This window comes from Crinia signifera, chromosome 7 (genome assembly GCF_055691185.1).
Source record: "Crinia signifera chromosome 7, ASM5569118v1, whole genome shotgun sequence".
Classification (NCBI taxonomy): Eukaryota; Metazoa; Chordata; class Amphibia; order Anura; family Myobatrachidae; genus Crinia; species Crinia signifera.
In genome coordinates, this window is record NC_139223.1 from 6,232,861 (window position 1) to 6,251,943 (window position 19,083).

The 19,083-nt window shown below is 44.0% G+C and overlaps 1 protein-coding gene across 1 annotated transcript; it reads right to left on the minus strand.

The window, feature by feature from the left end:
* Nucleotides 1-4,012: 4,012 nt before the first annotated feature.
* On the minus strand, nt 4,013-4,912 carry LOC146021042 (taste receptor type 2 member 40-like). Its single transcript, XM_083154844.1, has one exon. It carries the CDS (start codon nt 4,910-4,912, stop codon nt 4,013-4,015), a length of 900 nt encoding a protein of 299 aa, XP_083010970.1.
* Between the last annotated feature and the right edge of the window lie 14,171 nt (nt 4,913-19,083).

Sequence of the window (19,083 nt, forward strand, 5' to 3'; positions counted from 1 at the left end):
GCGCTGAGGTCATGGGTTCTATCCCCACCATGTGTTATATATACGGGGCAGTTCGGATGGTGTAATGGTTACATTACTGCCTCACAGCACTGAGGTCATGGGTTCTATCCCCACCATGTCTATATATACAGGGCAGTACGGATGGTGTAATGGTTAGTATTACTGCCTCACAGCGCTGAGGTCATGGGTTCTATCCCCACCATGTGTTATATATACGGGGCAGTACGGATGGTGTAATGGTTACATTACTGCCTCACAGCGCTGAGGTCATGGTTTCTAACCCTACCATGTGTTATATATACGGGGCAGTACGGACGGTGTAATGGTTAGCATTACTGCCTCACAGCACTGAGGTCATGGGTTCTATTCCCACCATGTGTTATATTTATGGGGCAGTACGGATGGTGTAATGGTTAGCATTATCGCCTCACAGCACTGAGGTCAGGGGTTCTATTCCCACCATGTGTTATATATACGGGGCAGTACGGATGGTGTAATGGTTAGCATTACTGCCTCACAGCGCTGAGGTCATGGGCTCTATCCCCACCATGTGTTATATATACAGGGCAGTACGGACGGTGTAATGGTTAGTATTACTGCCTCACAGCGCTGAGGTCATGGGTTCTATCCCCACCATGTGTTATATATACGGGGCAGTATTGATGGTGTAATGGTTAGCATTACTGCCTCACAGCGCTGAGGTCATGGGTTCTATCCCCACCATGTGTTATATATATGGGGCAGTACGGATGGTGTAATGTTTACATTACTGCCTCACAGCACTGAGGTCATGGGTTCTATCCCCACCATGTGTTATATATACGGGGCAGTACGGATGGTGTAATGGTTACATTACTGCCTCACAGCGCTGAGGTCATGGGTTCTAACCCCACCATGTGTTATATATACGGGGCAGTACGGACGGTGTAATGGTTAGCATTACTGCCTCACAGCACTGAGGTCATGGGTTCTATCCCCACCATGTGTTATATATACGGGGCAGTATGGACGGTGTAATGGTTAGCATTACTGCCTCACAGCGCTGAGGTCATGGGTTCTAACCCCACCATGTGTTATATATACGGGGCAGTACGGACGGTGTAATGGTTACATTACTGCCTCACAGCGCTAAGGTCATGGGTTCTATCCCCACCATGTGTTATATATACAGGGCAGTACGGATGGTGTAATGGTTAGTATTACTGCCTCACAGCGCTGAGGTCATGGGTTCTATCCCCACCATGTGTTATATATACGGGGAAGTACGGACGTGTAATGGTTACATTACTGCCTCACAGCGCTGAGGTCATGGGTTCTATTCCCACCATATGTTATATATACGGGGCAGTACGGATGGTGTAATGGTTACATTACTGCCTCACAGCGCTGAGGTCATGGGTTCTATTCCCACCATGTGTTATATATATGGGGCAGTACGGATAGTGTAATGGTTAGCATTACTGCCTCACAGCATTGAGGTCATGGGTTTTATCCCCACCATGTGTTATATATACGGGGCAGTACGGATTGTGTAATGGTTAGTATTACTGCCTCGCAGCACTGAGGTCTTGGGTTCTATCCCCACCATGTGTTATATATACGGGGCAGTACGGACGGTGTAATGGTTAGCATTACTGCCTCACAGCACTTAGGTTATGGGTTCTATCCCCACCATGTGTTATATATATATATATATATATATATATACGGGGCAGTACGGACGGTGTAATGGTTAGCATTACTGCCTCACAGCGCTGAGGTCATGGGTTCTATCCCCACCATGTGATAAATACGGGGCAGTACGGATGGTGTAATGGTTACATTACTGCCCCACAGCGCTGAGGTCATGGGTTCTATCCCCACCATGTGATATATACGGGGCAGTACGGATGGTGTGATGGTTACATTACTGCCTCACAGCGCTGAGGTCATGGGTTCTATCCCCACCATGTGTTATATATATATGGGGCAGTATGGATGGTGTAATGGTTAGCATTACTGCCTCACAGAGCTGAGGTCATGGGTTCTATCCCCACCATGTGTTATATATATGGGGCAGTACGGATGGTGTAATGCTTACATTACTGCCTCACAGCACTGAGGTCATGGGTTCTATCCCCACCATGTGTTATATATACGAGGCAGTATGGACGGTGTAGTGGTTAGCATTACCTACTCACAGCGTTGAGGTCATGGGCTCTATCTCCACCATGTGTTATATATACAGGGCAGTACGGATGGTGTACTGGTTAGCATTACTGCTTCACAGCACTGAGGTCATGGGTTCTATCCCCACCATGTGTTATATATACGGGGCAGTACGGATGGTGTAATGGTTAGCATTACTGCCTCACAGCGCTGAGGTCATGGGTTCTATCCCCACCATGTGTTATATATACGGTGCAGTACGGACGGTGTAATGGTTAGCATTACTGCCTAACAGCACTGGGTTCATGGGCTCTATCTCAGCCATGTGTTATATATACAGGGCAGTACGGATGGTGTAATGGTTAGCATTACTGCCTCACAGCACTGAGGTCATGGGTTCTATCCCCACCATGTGATATATACGGGGCAGTACTGCCTCGCAGCTCTGAGGTCATGGGTTCTATCCCCACCATGTGTTATATATACGGGGCAGTACTAACAGTGTTATGGTTAGCATTACTGCCTCACAGCGCTGAGGTCATGGGTTCTATCCCCACCATGTGATATATACGGGGCAGTACAGATGGTGTAATGGTTACATTACTGCCTCACAGCGTTGAGGTCATGGGCTCTATCTCCACCATGTGTTATATATACGGGGCAGTACGGATGGTGTAATGGTTAGCATTACTGCCTCACAGCGCTGAGGTCATGGGTTCTATCCCCACCATGTGATATATACGGGGCAGTACGGATGGTGTAACGGTTAGCATTACTGCCTCACAGCACTGAGGTCATGGGGTCTATCCCCACCATGTGTTATATATACGGGGCAGTACGGACGGTGTAATGATTACATTACTGCCTCACAGCACTGAGGTCATGGGTTCTATTCCAACCATGTGTTATATATACAGGGCAGTACGGATGGTGTAATGTTTAGCATTTCTGCCTCACAGCACTGAGGTCATGGGTTCTATCCCCACCATGTGTTATATATACAGGGCAGTACGGATGGTGTAATGGTTAGCACTACTGTAACACAGCACTGAGGTCATGGGTTCTATTCCCACCATGTGTTATATATACAGGGCAGTATGGACGGTGTAATGGTTAGCATTACTGCCTCACAGCGCTGTGGTCATGGATTCTATCCCCACCATGTGTTATATATACAGGGCAATACGGACGGTGTAATGGTTAGCATTACTGCCTCACAGCACTGAGGTCATGGGTTCTATCCCCACCATGTGTTATATATACAGGGCAGTACGGATGGTGTAATGATTACATTACTGCCTCACAGCACGGAGGTCATGGGTTCTATTCCCACCATGTGTTATATATATGGGGCAGTACGGACGGTGTAATGGTTACATTACTGCCTCACAGCGCTGAGGTCATGGGTTCTATCCCCACCACGGCCCTAACTGTGCGGAGTTTGTATATACTCCCCGTGCTTGCGTGGGTTTCCTCCGGGTACTCCGGTTTCCTCACACAATCCAAATATATATATATATATATATATATATATATAGGTAGGTTAATTGGCTCCAATCAAAATGAACCCTTCAATATCTGTGTATGCGTACATGTGGTAGGGAATATAGTTTGTAAGCTTCAAAAACTCTATTTTTAATATCACGTAAATGTTCTTATATACATGTCATTATACCTATGTCTTACCTAGGTCTTATCTACCTATATCCAGAACAACCGGAGATGACTACTTTTTGAGGGTGTGTGTACATATATATTTGTTAAACCACTATTACGGCCACGTGATGGAACGAGAAGCTGAGTATGATACATATAACATACTAATAGCAGCCATAAAAGAGCCCTATCAGACATACAAGAGTTATTATCCATACAAGAGAGTTATTATCCATGTGAAGGATCTCCGTAGTTTAGTGTTCCCATGGATGAGAATGGCGGACTCAACTGCAGGAAAGGAAAAAAGAAACATCACACATACCCAGTATCCCCAACTTCTGCCATCGGATAAATCCATTCCAATAGTTACTAAAATAATGAATATTAATATAGAGTAAAGTAAGAGACACCCCATGGTGTGCACGGCACGGTGACAATCCTTCATATGGTTGCTGGCAGATGTCCCCATGTTCCTCTTCATCTGCCGGTCATACAGCTTGAGATACCCGGCGCTGCTGGCTGTGGCTATTACTGCAACAAGGGCGGGGATAGAGCTGAGAATAAGGATGGCCGTCGTTATACTCAGACTTGGGTTGTTGGTTTCTGAGGTTTCATTTACTGCGGTTATAGATGAGCTCTGCTGGGCTGACTCTTGGGGGGAAACAAGTAGTGATAAAAAGCTTCCACCAAGAGACACAACTTCTGCTGTTAGTATCATCCCTGGGACAACCGTACCGATCTTCTTCCTCACCCATGCCAGAGCGCCGGACCGGACGTCTACGATTTTTGCAAAATAGAAGAAGCTCAGACTGGCCATGAGCCACACACTGGATGTAGTGGTGTACAAGATTATGTAGTTGACAATTTTAGAAACATAGGTTACACTAAGCAAATGCGGCCACACAATGCACACTACAAAATTTGCAAATAATACAATTGTGTAAGCTACATTAGAAATGCACAGAGAGAGCAGGATGATGTTGCTGGTGATTGTATTGTTCCTTTTGCAGCCAGTAAGTGAGAATATTATGAAGAAATTGGAGAATAATCCAGTAACAGTCTCCAGTGCTAATACAGCCAGACATGCCACCGTATCAGGATTACCCATGTCAGCAGATACAGTGTGACATACAGTATACAGAAAAAGTCAATGAGCCTTCCCCAGTGTGAGGGAAGATGATGATGATGACTCACTGTATGTACTGTATATATATATATCCATTTCTATACACGGTATATAGACGATGTCCTCATGTTCTGGACAGGATCTGAATCGGATTTCATCTCTGCAATTGATCACATCAATGCTCTGGATTGTCCCATAAAGTTTACCCATACCATGAGCCAAGCATCAGTTAACTACTTGGACGTGTGTATCCAAGTCTCAGATGGCAACATTGATACATGTATCTACTCTAAGGCTACAGACCGCAATATGCTCTTGCAAGCTCAGAGCCACCATCCACCGGCGCTTAAACGGGGTTTACCCTTTTCGCAGCTTCTGCGCGTCAAAAGAATCACCAGCTCGCCTTCGGCTCTTGAGAAAGATCTGGACTCTATGACTAACAAATTCAAAGAACGTGGCTATTCCAATCAGACGCTTTCCAAAGCAAGAAACAGGATCAATACCCTTACTAGAGCAGAGACACTGAAAAGAAGCAACAACAAGAACAACATACCGGACAGACTTGGATGGGTACGTTCATATAACACTGCTGACAGTGAAATTTCCTCAGCATCTAAAACACTTTGGCCTCTTATTCAAAATGACAGAGACTTGTCAAAAATGAAACACACACGCCTGATGCCCTGTTACACCCGAGGTCGCAACCTACGGGATTGGCTGGTTCGCACGGATCTGTCGGCTCGACTTCCCCCAGGAACCCGCAAGAAACCAGGAGGCTGTTACAAATGCACTGGCTGCACGACATGCAGTGCCATGTCCAACTGTACTTTCTTCACGCACCCGCACTCTGGAATAAAATTCAAGATCAAATTTGCATTGACATGTACTAGCACTCACGTTGTTTATCTTCTAAAATGTCCCTGCGGGCTGTGCTACGTCGGCAAGACAATCAGGACGTTTCGTGAAAGAATTGCTCAACACCGTTCGGCCATCAGAGCCGCCCTCAATAAAAAACCGAACGAACAGCCGGTAGCAAAACACTTTGCTCAACTTAACCACAGTCTCGCCAGCTTGCGCTACTCTATCATCGACCACGTACCGGAAAACATGCGGGGCGGTGATAGGAATAAAAGACTGCTCCAACTTGAAACTGGTTGGATTTTCAAACTGCAAACTGTATCCCCCAAAGGACTGAACGAACAAATTAACTTTAATGTGTTTCTTTAATCATGTCATCTCGGGGCTTCCGGTTCCGGCTTCATGCGGTGAACAGCTCCTCCGCGAAGCTCCCGGAGTAACCCGCTCAGCTCAGCATCTAACGGCCGTTAACAGCCTCCAAATACCGGCATCTCGCCTCCCCATCGACCAGAGCCGCAGATGGATCAATTAGCAGCCACGGCAACGCCGTCTAAGGTCCCGGCGCAGAGGCAGGAGAAACGCCGCGCGGACTCTAACATGGCGCCCGACACCAACACGTCGCCCTCCTCGCCTGCGTCTAAAAAGGCAGCAGCTGCATCTCCCCGAGGGGAAACACCACAGGTACGCAAAGCCCTTGATGCACCCCTCACATACAGTGACATGGTGGATGCGATTAAATCCACTGTGGGACCCCTCCTGACTCAGGCTGTAGCAGACATTTCTACACAGCTTCAACACCTTACTAATAGGGTCACTGAATCTGAACACCATATTGGCGGCCTCTCACATGATATGGCTCAGACGCAGAATGATATAATAAGGCTGCAGAAAGAAAACCACCAATTATGGAATAAGCTGGACAGCATTGAAAATAGGTCCCGCAGGAATAATATCAGGGTTGTGGGTATTCCTGAGTCTGTGAAGGACCAGGAGCTTTTAACCTTCGCAAAGATCTCACTCCCTAAGATCTTGGGCATTTCAGATCAATGTACCGACATTGTTATAGAAAAGGATCCACAGAATAGGTCCACTGAAAGCACATGATACGCGCCCCAGGGTAGTGATCTTCAGGTGCATGAACTACCTGCACAAACAAGCAATATGGACAGCGTCCAGAAAAATTCGCCCCCTCCTATGGGAAAATAACAAGATTTTGTTATTTCAAGACTTTTCTGTCGAGCTCACTAGGGCCAGGAAAGCTTTCTCGCCAATCTGCTCTGACCTAGTGAAAAATAAGAAAAAGTTTGCCCTCTTGTACCCCGCGAAACTGCGCATATACGAAGGAGATAAATTCTATGACTTCAATGACGTGCGTGACGCGGAGGCCTTTCTGAATGAACGTGAAGCAGCAGAATCAGGAGACATCACAGATCAGTGAAGTGCCCGATAGAGATAAAATCTTGACGAGTAATAATGGAGTCTGATATCACGTTTTATCCCGCTTGGATATTTGGACTTGAATGATACAGGCTCTATTCTGATAATCAGTCCCCCTATATGTTTATGGTTTAAAATATTGCACAATAAGTCCGACTACTACAGCTATTAGACATATTATATGATATTTGATGGTTATATTTACTTGTGTTTATGTCGTTAACATGGTTACCTCCTGATAACACCTACCCACTCCTCTGGCATCTTTCCCGGTAATATTAACATGGGCTCGCTCCGGAGCCACCGAATCCTAGATAATACCCACACTAGCTTGTCAACTTCTTTCAGTGACAAGCATATCTTCCTCCCTTCCCCCTGAGATTCTCTTCTCAGTACAACTCACCCATTTACTCACTGCAGCTGGCAGCAGCATTGAGGCTACAACGCCAGCCCCCAGTTTAACCTATCTTCTTTCCCTGAAGCTCATTTTAATATTACTCATCCTCCCCCTCCCTAAGGTTAGGATAACGACTCTCTACTACTTCACCTCCCCCCCTCCCAGTCGACTTGAATTGGTAGTACTTTCTATTCAGGAATGCGGCTCCCCCTATACATGTAAAAAATTATCTTCTTTGCAAATCATCTATTACTACCACCCGATATGGGCTCCATAGATTATCGCATTGGATCCCTCAATGTAGGAGGGTTCCATTCACCCGCTAAGAGACGTAAAATCCTGCAGTACCTACAGAAGCAGAGAATGGAGATTGTCTGTCTCCAGGAAACCCACTTAACCCACGCAGAAACCCTTAAACTTAATCTTTTCGGCTGGTCAGTTCTGGCAGCCGCCCCCTATAATTCGAAAGCAAGGGGAGTTGCTATCATTGCAAGAAAATCATTACAGTTATCTCCCACAGACATCTTCTCTGACCCAGAGGGTAGAATTGTAATGGTATCTATAGAGCTCTCCAAACAAATTTTCAAAATATGTAACGTGTATGCCCCAAACGCCTATAAAAAGACCTTTTTCAAACAGGTATTAACACTACTTCTCCCACATGTTAACGAAAATATAATCATTTGCGGTGACTTCAACCTGATTTCCTCGGTTTACCTTGACCGCTCCCAACCCCCCAACAGAACTATCACTCTCCCCGCCTTGGGAATTCCCGCTCTAGCTGCACAGCTCCAGGCAGTGGACATATGGAGAACATTTCACCCCACAGAAAAAGAGTACACATGCCTCTCATCAGCGCATGCAACCCTTTCAAGGATTGATTATATCCTGTTATCCTCTCACCTCCTCTCTAAAATATCACACACTGACATTGAAACAATAGCCATGTCCGATCACGCGCTTGTCTGGATGGTTCTAGCCACACTTCCAAATACCCCAGTCACTAGTAAGTTATGGCGATTCCCGACACAGCTATCAGCTTCCTCTCCCTTTCGCTCTAAACTAACTGATGCTTGGCTGTCATATAAGAAAGACAACCTGATACACGCGGAAACAAACCCTTCCTTATTCTGGCAGACTGCAAAATCTGTCCTACGAGGAGATATAATATCATATACCGCATCCCTACACAAATCTCAGTCCTCCTCTTACATTAGCACTCAACAAACACTAACCGACGCTTACACTCGCTACAAATCAAATCCATCTGCTCAAAATAAATTATCTTACCTCTCAGCAAAAACTGAATTTGATGAATTAGTACAAAATATGAGCAACAAACATTTATTCGCAGTTGACTACCGATACCACAAGTATGGTAACAAAACCGGTAAGCTGCTCACAAACTTACTCCGAGGCTCACGCCCTCCCATGATTGTACACCCCTTACAAATATCTGACGGAACGATTACTAATGACCCTAAGCACATATCACAAATAATGTCCTCTTTTTATGAGACTCTTTACTCTATCCCCTCCTCTACCCACACGGAGAACATACTCGTCCCTAACCCCGAGACTGTCTCCCATTCACCACCTGCCAAGGAAGTAACAAATAGACCGCCACTACCCGCAAATTCAGCCGAAACGATATTCGACCACTATTTTCCTCAAATCTCCTCATTAAGCGCCTCAACTCTGACTTCACCTATCACCAACAAAGAAGTAACGCAAGCTATACGCCAGATGAAACCTTTCAAAGCTCCGGGACCAGATGGGTACACAGTAGAATTCTATAAAATACTTCTCCCCCACATTACAGATACCTTAGTTGCAGCATACAACCAGATGCTTGGCTCTCAACTATTTCCCCTTTATTTTAATTCGGCCATAATCAAATTAATACCTAAACCAGGGAGAGATTTATCCTTACCCGGCTCTTACCGCCCGATATCTCTATTAAACATAGAATACAAAATACTTACAAAGATATTATCCGAACGTCTAAAACACATTCTCCCCTCCATTATCCACCCCGACCAGACAGGTTTCATCACTAACCGACACTCAGTAGTAAATGTCCGTAAAGTCCTTGCAGTAATCCAACACACCTCTACACTACCAACACCCGATAAATACGCTATCCTATCATTAGACGCAGAAAAAGCGTTCGACATGATTCTCTGGCCCCACCTCTACAAAACATTAGAAAAATTTGGATTTCCTCCCCAGTTTATATCTCTCATAACTGCTATATACGCAAACTCCACTTCCCAAGTGTACTGCAATGGCCATATGTCAACCTCTTTCCCGATCTCTAGAGGAACAAGGCAAGGGTGCCCGCTTTCGCCACTCCTCTTCGCCATAGCGATTGAGCCACTGGCAATAGCGATCCGCGAGCACCCTCAGATTCTTGGGATTCCAATAAATAACTCCACTTTAAAAGTATCACTCTTTGCAGACGATATGCTGCTCTTCATAAAAGACCCAATAGCTAGTATTCCAGTGGTAATGGATTTAATACACAAATTTGGCAAAGTTTCGGGATATAAAATTAATATCGACAAGTCCGAACTCCTACCTCTTACAACACTCCCTGACCAGATCCATAACTCCCCTATCATCACTTCCTTTAAAATAGTTTCCGATAAAATTAAATACTTAGGCATAAATATCCCACCAAAATTATCAGACCTCTATAAACTAAACTTTACCACAGTGCTAACGAAATTAAATAACTCTGTTTCTAATTGGCTTCAGTTACCACTATCAATTTTAGGCCGAATAGCAGTGGTGAAAACCATTTTGTTTCCCAAAATTTTCTATATTATCCAGATGCTCCCAATCACCCTAACCAGAACAGATCTCACGTACTTTGATAAAATAGTATCGAGGTTCATATGGTCAGGTAAACGCCCTAGATTTTCCCTGTCAAAACTACAACTACCCAGAGCGAACGGAGGAATGCAGGTTCCTAATCTTGAACAATACACATTATCAGTATTCTTCAGGTATATAAGCGATTGGCTTCTTAGTGAATCTACATATACGTCAGCCCAACTAGATCAAGACTTATTCCATCCATACTCCCCAGCGGGACTGCTACACTCTGACGCTAAAACAATTCCCACTAACTTACGCAACAACATCATCTTTCACGACACTTACTCTGTGTGGCAAACCCTGAATAAAAAGCTCCATAGAGATCACCGCAGCTCTCCATATGTCCCTGTCTGGGGCAACCCAGCTTTCCCTCCTTCTCTATCTAACCATAACTTCTACACCTGGAAAGAAAAAGGTCTCACTAATATATCCAAAGTCTTCGACCCTGGGGGACAGATACATCCATTCTCTGCTCTTCAGGAAAAGTACGCTCTCCCTCCGCAGCATTTTTATATGTATTTACAGACCAGACATTACGCTCTGTCTCTTAACAGGTCATGCACTGTTATGAATTCTCCCGATGTGTTAAATGCAGTGTTAAGATCAATATCCCTTGCTCCCTACCACACAAAGCAGCTCTATTCACAACTGAGTCTAATTGAATCCCGCAAATTATGGACAGTAATAGCAACTCCATGGAAAGAATGTATTCCCAACATAGAAGATATGGAATATCTATTGAAATCTTATAACAAAGCATACAAACACCTCCATTCAGCATATCTACAAGAAGTTCACTTCAGATTTCTACATAGAGCTTACATCTCTCCTGCACAGAGAAAACACTGGGTCCAAGAAGAAACAGGTATCTGCCAGAAATGCCATCACCACTCCGCCTCATTCCAACACTGTATATGGGACTGCAGTAAAATAAAACGCTTCTGGAATAAAATTGGTCTCTTCATATACAACCTGTTAGGAATCCGATACCCACCTGAAATTGTTTCCTATATATTTCTTCATTTCGGTGCCCTGAATCTTCAGAACAACGCCCACACCATAATCCCACTATTGATTAAAATCATAACAGTTGCAAAGAAACTCATCCTAATACACTGGACCTCAAGACTACCCCCTTCTCTCAACGAACTCACACAGAAACTCTTACAACTTTTAATGTTAGAACGACGTTCCACCATGGATATGCATTCTGATGCCTCATCACTACAGTTCTACAACATTTGGAAACCATTTATCTTTTACCTCCCAGATCCCTCTCGTAAAGACATCTTGAAACCATTCCTCAACGCTTCCTGGTTCCCAAGGGATTCTTAGCAACCCTAAGACCCTCATAAAGCAACAACCCACCTCACCTTAAACCACTTACTGTTGCTCTGAGCGTGAGCTGTGGAGACAGAGCGGTTAAATATAGTGTTATATCGGGATTTTAATAACCCTAAAACTGCATTCTTATGTGTTTCCATTGAATTTCTGTCCTCTGTTTATGACTAAAACCTCTCTTCTTAGCCAAATAGCCCAGCAAAGAAGTATTAATAGCTCCAACATATTCCTTCATAGCCGTACACCTCTCTCTCTCTCTATTTCTTTCCCTTCCAACATAACTACCCATACACTTCGAATTCTACTTCCATTCACCCCCTTCCTTATCCTATACCTCGGTCACTCCTAATCTTTCCCTAAACCTCTACTCGTTTACCCTAATATAATATCCTGCTCTACCTAACCTTCCTCTCCCCCACTTTTTTCCTTTTTTTTTATAGTCTAACACCATACGTTGTCACTTTAAGGCAACAAGTCTATCTTCTCACCTCCTAGCTCAGCATTCTCCATGCACCTAGGCACTCTCCCGCTCTGCTTTTGCCCAAGCAGTCCGCCCACACTACTTCTGGTATAGTTTATGTTCAACCTAGAGCTCCCTCGGAGCAAAGTTTTTTATGACAGTATCGCACTTCGGATCACAGATCCCTGCTTGTAATGTTTTCATAGACTTAAGAGGTGCCTAACACCTTAGTGAGAAGCATTCCTATTGTCAATTTCTAATGTCAGATGCCAAATTGCTCATCCTTTGTATTGTTTTGTTTGAAGAAAAGACAATAAAAAGAATATTTAAAAAAAAAAAAAAAAATCATGTCATCTCTATTGTCCTGCTGGTTCGATTTCTCCCCCTTTCTCCCCCTGTTCCCATGATCCATTTGCCTCTTTATTTTGCATTCACTATATATATTTTTCAGCACCTTTTGAGCACTTGTTTATGGTGATTTTCTTTGCTTCCCTCTACAGGTCTCGCCGCTGTCCTGTTGCCCAGCAACCAGGACGCCTGTCAGTAGACACATGATGTGAGAGCTAGTGACGTCTCCATTACGTGGACATCCAGACAGGAAGTACATGGAAGTGTGAGGCATACAGCACGGGGAGACCAGGGAGGAGACTCTGATGTACAGTCTATATAGGTAAGCCTGTTATTCATTGTACTTTGTTCTATCCTTGATAACGGAGTAAAATCCGAAACGTTGGAGTAAACCTGCGTTTGTGTTTGATTACTGATGAAAAAACCCAGGAGTGCCACTATCGCTATATATATATATATATATATATATATATATATATATATATATGTCTCTAATATACAGGAGGCTCAGCTGTGATAATTCTGACCTTGTGTTTTACTTCTCACTCACACATTTAAATGAATGCAAAGTCTGACCGTCTCTGATTACAGGTTAGATGACTGAAGGCAAATACTCTGAGCAAGCTGTGCTGTCCTAGATGTATGCAAATGTCCCCACAGGTAACATGTCTGTGTACAGTGTATACCGTAGGTATTTGTTTTCCAGTTTATTTTATTCTCTATGGAGCTGAGAAGAGGAGAGAAAATCCTGCACTGGGATCTCAAAAATCCAAAGACTAAATATAGTATAAATGGCACTATAATGGCAACTACTGAGGAAGAGAGAGATCTAGGTGTCACTATTTCAGGGGACTTAAAGGCAGGTAGGCAATGTAGCAAAGCAATGAGGAAGGCAAGTCAGATGCTTGGTGAAAAGGTAGAGGTATCAGCAGCAGAATAAACTAATTATGCCACTGTATAGGCCATTGGTGCGGTCTCATCAAGAACACAGCGTCCAGTTCTATATAGGTCACTGGTGCGGCCTCATCTAGATACTGTGCCCAGTTCTGTATAGGTCACTGGTGCGGCCTCATCTAGATACTGTGCCCAGTTCTGTATAGGTCACTGGTGCGGCCACATCTAGATAATGTGCACAGTTCTGTTTAGGTCACTGGAGCGGCCTCATCTAGATACTGTGCACAGTTCTGTATAGGTCACTGGTGCGGCCTCATCTAGATACTGTGCACAGTTCTGTATAGGTCACTGGTGCGGCCTCATCTAGATACTGTGCCCAGTTCTGTATAGGTCACTGGTGCGGCCTCATCTAGATACTGTGCCCAGTTCTGTATAGGTCACTGGTGCGGCCTCATCTAGATACTGTGCCCGGTTCTGTATAGGTCACTGGTGCGGCCTCATCTAGATACTGTGCCCGGTTCTGTATAGGTCACTGGTACCGCCTCATCTAGATACTGTGGCCAGTACTGTATAGGTCACTGGTACGGCCTCATCTAGATACTGTGTCCAGTTCTGTATAGGTCACTGGTGCGGCCTCATCTAGATACTATGCCCAGTTCTGTATAGGTCACTGGTGCGGCCTCATCTAGATACTGTGTCCAGTTCTGTATACAGTAGGTCACTGGTGCGGCCTTATCTAGATACTGTGCCCAGTTCTGTATAGGTCACTGGTGTGTCCTCATCTAGATACTGTGGCCAGTTCTGTATAGGTCACTGGTGCGGCCTCATCTAGATACTGTGCCCAGTTCTGTATAGGTCACTGGTGCGGCCTCATCTAGATACTTTGCCCAGTTCTGTATAGGTCACTGGAACGGCCTCATTTAGATACTGTGCCCAGTTCTGTATAGGTCACTGGTACCGCCTCAACTAGATACTGTGCCCAGTACTGTATAGGTCACTGGTACCGCCTCATCTAGATACTGTGTCCAGTTCTGTATAGGTCACTGGTGTGTCCTCATCTAGATACTGTGTCCAGTTCTGTATAGGTCACTGGTACGGCCTTATCTAGATACTTCGCCCAGTTCTGTATAGGTCATTGGTGCGGCCTCATCTAGATACTTCGCCCAGTTCTGTATAGGTCATTGGTGCGGCCTCATCTAGATACTGTGCCCAGTTCTGTATAGGTCACTGGTGCGGCCTCATCTAGATACTGTGCCCAGTTCTGTATAGGTCACTGGTGCGGCCTCATCTAGATACTGTGCCCAGTTCTGGATAGGTCACTGGTACCGCCTCATCTAGATACTCTGCCCAGTACTGTATAGGTCACTGGTGCGGCCTCATCTAGATACTGTGCCCAGTTCTGTATAGGTCACTGGTGCGGCCTCATCTAGATACTGTGCCCAGTTCTGTATAGGTCACTGGTGCGGCCTCATCTAGATACTGTGCCCAGTTCTGTATAGGTCACTGGTGCGGCTTCATCTAGATACTGTGCCCAGTTCTGGATAGGTCACTGGTACCGCCTCATCTAGATACTGTGTCCAGTTCTGTATAGGTCACTGGTGCGGCCTCATCGAGATACTGTGCCCAGTTCTGTATAGGTCACTGGTACTGCCTTATCTAGATACTGTGTCCAGTTCTGTATAGGTCACTGGTACGGCTTTATCTAGATACTGCGCCCAGTTCTGTATAGGTCATTGGTGCAGCCTCATCTAGATACTGTGCCCAGTTCTGTATAGGTCACTGGTGCAGCCTCATCTAGATACTGTGCCCAGTTCTGTATAGGTCACTGGTGCGGCCTCATCTAGATACTGTGCCCAGTTCTATATAGGTCACTGCTACAACCTCATCTAGATACTGTGCACAGGTCTGTATAGGTCACTGGTGAGGCCTCATCTAGTTACTGTGTCCAGTTCTGTATAGGTCACTGGTGAGACCTCATCGAGAGCACTGTGCACAGTTCTGTATAGGTCACTGGTACGGCCTCATCTAGATACTGTGCCCAGTTCTGTATAGGTCACTGGTAAGGCCTCATCTAGATACTGTGTCCAGTTCTGTATAGGTCACTGGTGAGGCCTCATCGAGATACTGTGCCCAGTTCTGTATAGATCACTGGTGCGGCCTCAAATAGATACTGTGCCCAGTTCTCTATAGGTCACTGGTGAGGCCTCATCGAGACCAATGTGCCCAGTTCTGTATAGGTCACTGGTACGGCCTCCTCTAGACACTGTGTCCAGTTCTGTATAGGTCACTGGTGAGGCCTCATCTAGATACTGTACCCAGTTCTGTATAGGTCACTGGTGAGACATCATCTAGATAATGTGCCCAGGTCTTTATAGGTCACTGGTGCGGCCTCATCTATATACTTTACCCAGTTCTGTATAGGTCACTGGTGCGGCCTCATCTAGATACAGTACTGTGCACAGGTCTGTATAGTTCACTGGTGCGGCCTCATCTATATACTGTGCCCAGTCCTGTATAGGTCACTGGTACGGCCTCATCTACATACTGTGTCCAGTTCTGTATAGGTCACTGGTGCTGCCTTATCGAGAGCACTGTGCCCAGTTCTGTATAGGTCACTGGTGAGGCCTCATCTACATACTGTGTCAAGTTCTGTATAGGCCACTGGTGAGGTCTCATATTGAATACTGTGCCCAGTTCTGTATAGGTCACTGGTGTGGACTCATCTAGATACTGTGCCCAGTTCTGTATAGGTCACTGGTAGGACCTTATCTAGAATACTGTGCCCAGTTCTGTATAGGTCACTGGTGCGGCCTTATCTAGATACTGTTTCTGGTTCTGTATAGGTCACTGGTATGACCAAATCTAGAATACTGTGTCCAGTTCTGTATAGGTCACTGCTGCAGCCTCATCTAGATACTGTGCCCAGTTCTATATAGGTCATTGGTACAACCTCATCTAGTTGCCAGTTTGAGCACCAAGTATAGTAAGGGCAATTTGCCCACACTGTAAAGTAAAATTTAAGATGTTACCAAAAAAGTGGTATAAAACCAATTACAAAAGAGAATAAAAAAAAAAAACATTTTCACGTACCAATTTCATACCAAAAAATATACGAACAAGAATAGTACAAAAAAATACAAAAATGCTATAAATAAATATGCATTTTATACATATACAAACAGATACATATACTAAGGACATTATATTTAAGGAAGAGATTTCATAATAGTCATTAAGACATTTTGGGGAAAGTGAGTCCAAATGCAAGATCTAATACATTTTATACTGGGACATGAGGTTTTTAATACCACCAACCCTCTCCCCAATTTTTAGAGATGTTTTTTTAAACTTATTCTTAATTCCCCTAATGTGATCCTGTATATGAATCTTGAAGGTTCTTTTTGTTTTCCCTACATATATCATATTGCATGGACATCTAATTATGTAAATGACTGAACATCTGTTACAATTAACAAAGCTTTGTTTTGGAAATGTAGATGTTCTATTTTATTTCAAAATACCTTAGCAGGTGTTGCTTTCTATTTACAAATACAGTTGCCACATTTATATGTGGCACCCCGATGTTGGATTGCTATAGTGCAAGTGCGGTCTAAACTGGAATATATATATATATATATATATCAGGATGTGTGGTCCGGCACTCGCTGTCTCTGTAAAATAGTGCCTGAAGACAATTGGTAACCTGAAGACAATTGATAAATTGAAACGTTGTTGCTATTTGGCTTGACTACTGTACTTTGTTTGGCTACGAGTGCCACACCGTTGTGTATATACATTCCATTTTTAGTGGAGGCACCGGCAGAGTTTTTTGAGTCACAGGGAGTGCCAAACCTCTGGACTATATACATATATATATATATATATATATATATATATATATATATATATATATATATATATATATATATATATATATATATATATATATATATATATATTGTCCAGCACTCGCTGTCTCTGTAAAATAGTGCTGCGGTGCCTTTCCCAGGATATTCAGTCAAATATGTAGTGTAAGAATGAGGGCGGCACTCCTATCTGCACAAGTATCTGCACTTTTCTCTTCCTCCCACTCTACTACAGTACCTCTCCTCTTGACCCTATACCCTTGCAAATAAGTAAATCTCTGTCTCCTGTGCTCATCCCAATCTTAACTAAAATCTGTAACCTCTCTTTCTCTACTGGTGTCTTTCCTTCATTGTTTAAACATGCAGTTATTACTCCGATTCTGAAAAAATAGAATTCTGAACCAAGCTCTCTCTCAAACTACCGTCCCATTTCTCAACTTCCATGCACCTCCAAACTACTTGAAAGACTTGCCTACACTCGCCTCACACACTTTCTGAACTCTCACAACTTAACGGACCTGCATCAGTCAGGCTTTCATGCCCAACACTCCACAGAGACAGCACTGACTAAAGTTGTGAATGATCTGGTCACTGCTACGTCTAAAGGCCACTATTCGGTACTAATTCTTCTTGATCTCTCTGCTGCTTTTGACACTGTTGACCACACACTTCTCATACAAACACTGCAATCCATAGGTCTTAAAGAGACAGCCCACTCTTGGTTCTCATCCTACCTATCTAACCACTACTTTAGTGTTTGTTTCTCTGATTCTACCTCCTCTTCGCTACCTGTTTCAGTTGGAGTACCTCAAGGTTCAGTTTTAGGTCCTCTGCTTTTCTCAATCTATACCTCATCTCTTGGCAAACTAATCAGCTCCTTTGGATTTCAGTATCATCTGTATGTGGATGATACTCAGCTCTACCTATCCTACCCAGACCTGTCCCCATCTGTATTGAGCCGTGTCTCTGAATGCCTTTCTGCTGTTTCATCCTGGATGTCATCTCGCCAATCCAAAATTAATATCTCAAAAACAGAATTAATTATATTTCCGCCAATAAATAGTAGTTACCAACCTGATATCTCTATTGCTGTTGAGAAGATGACAATCACTCCTACCTCTCAAGCTCGCTGCCTAGGTGTTATCCTTGACTCAAAACTTTCCTTTGTACCCCACATTCAATCTGTCTCAAAATCATGCCACATGCACCTAAAAAAACATATTTAAAATTCACCCTTACCTTACACAAGACACTGCAAAAACTCTAATCCATGCTCTCATCATCTCACGCATTTATTATTGCAATAGTCTCCTTATTGGCCTTCCCCAATACAGACTCTCACCACTACAGTCCACACATTATGAATGCAGCTGCAAGGCTAATCTTCCTAGCCAGACGTTCATCATCTGCAAAGCTACTCTGTCAGTCACTTCATTGGTTACCTGTATTCTACCGTATTCAATACTAAATTATTTTACTTACACACAAAGCCATAAACCAAACTACACCAACATGTTTCTTCTTATAAGAAACTGTTAATAAATAAATAAAATCTAGCCTGATGACAATGCTGTGTAAGCATTGAAACGTTGCTCAAATAAAAGTTAAGTTTTATTGGATACACTGGAGTGCTGCACTACTTCACTGCACTACTTCACTTGCTATCTAC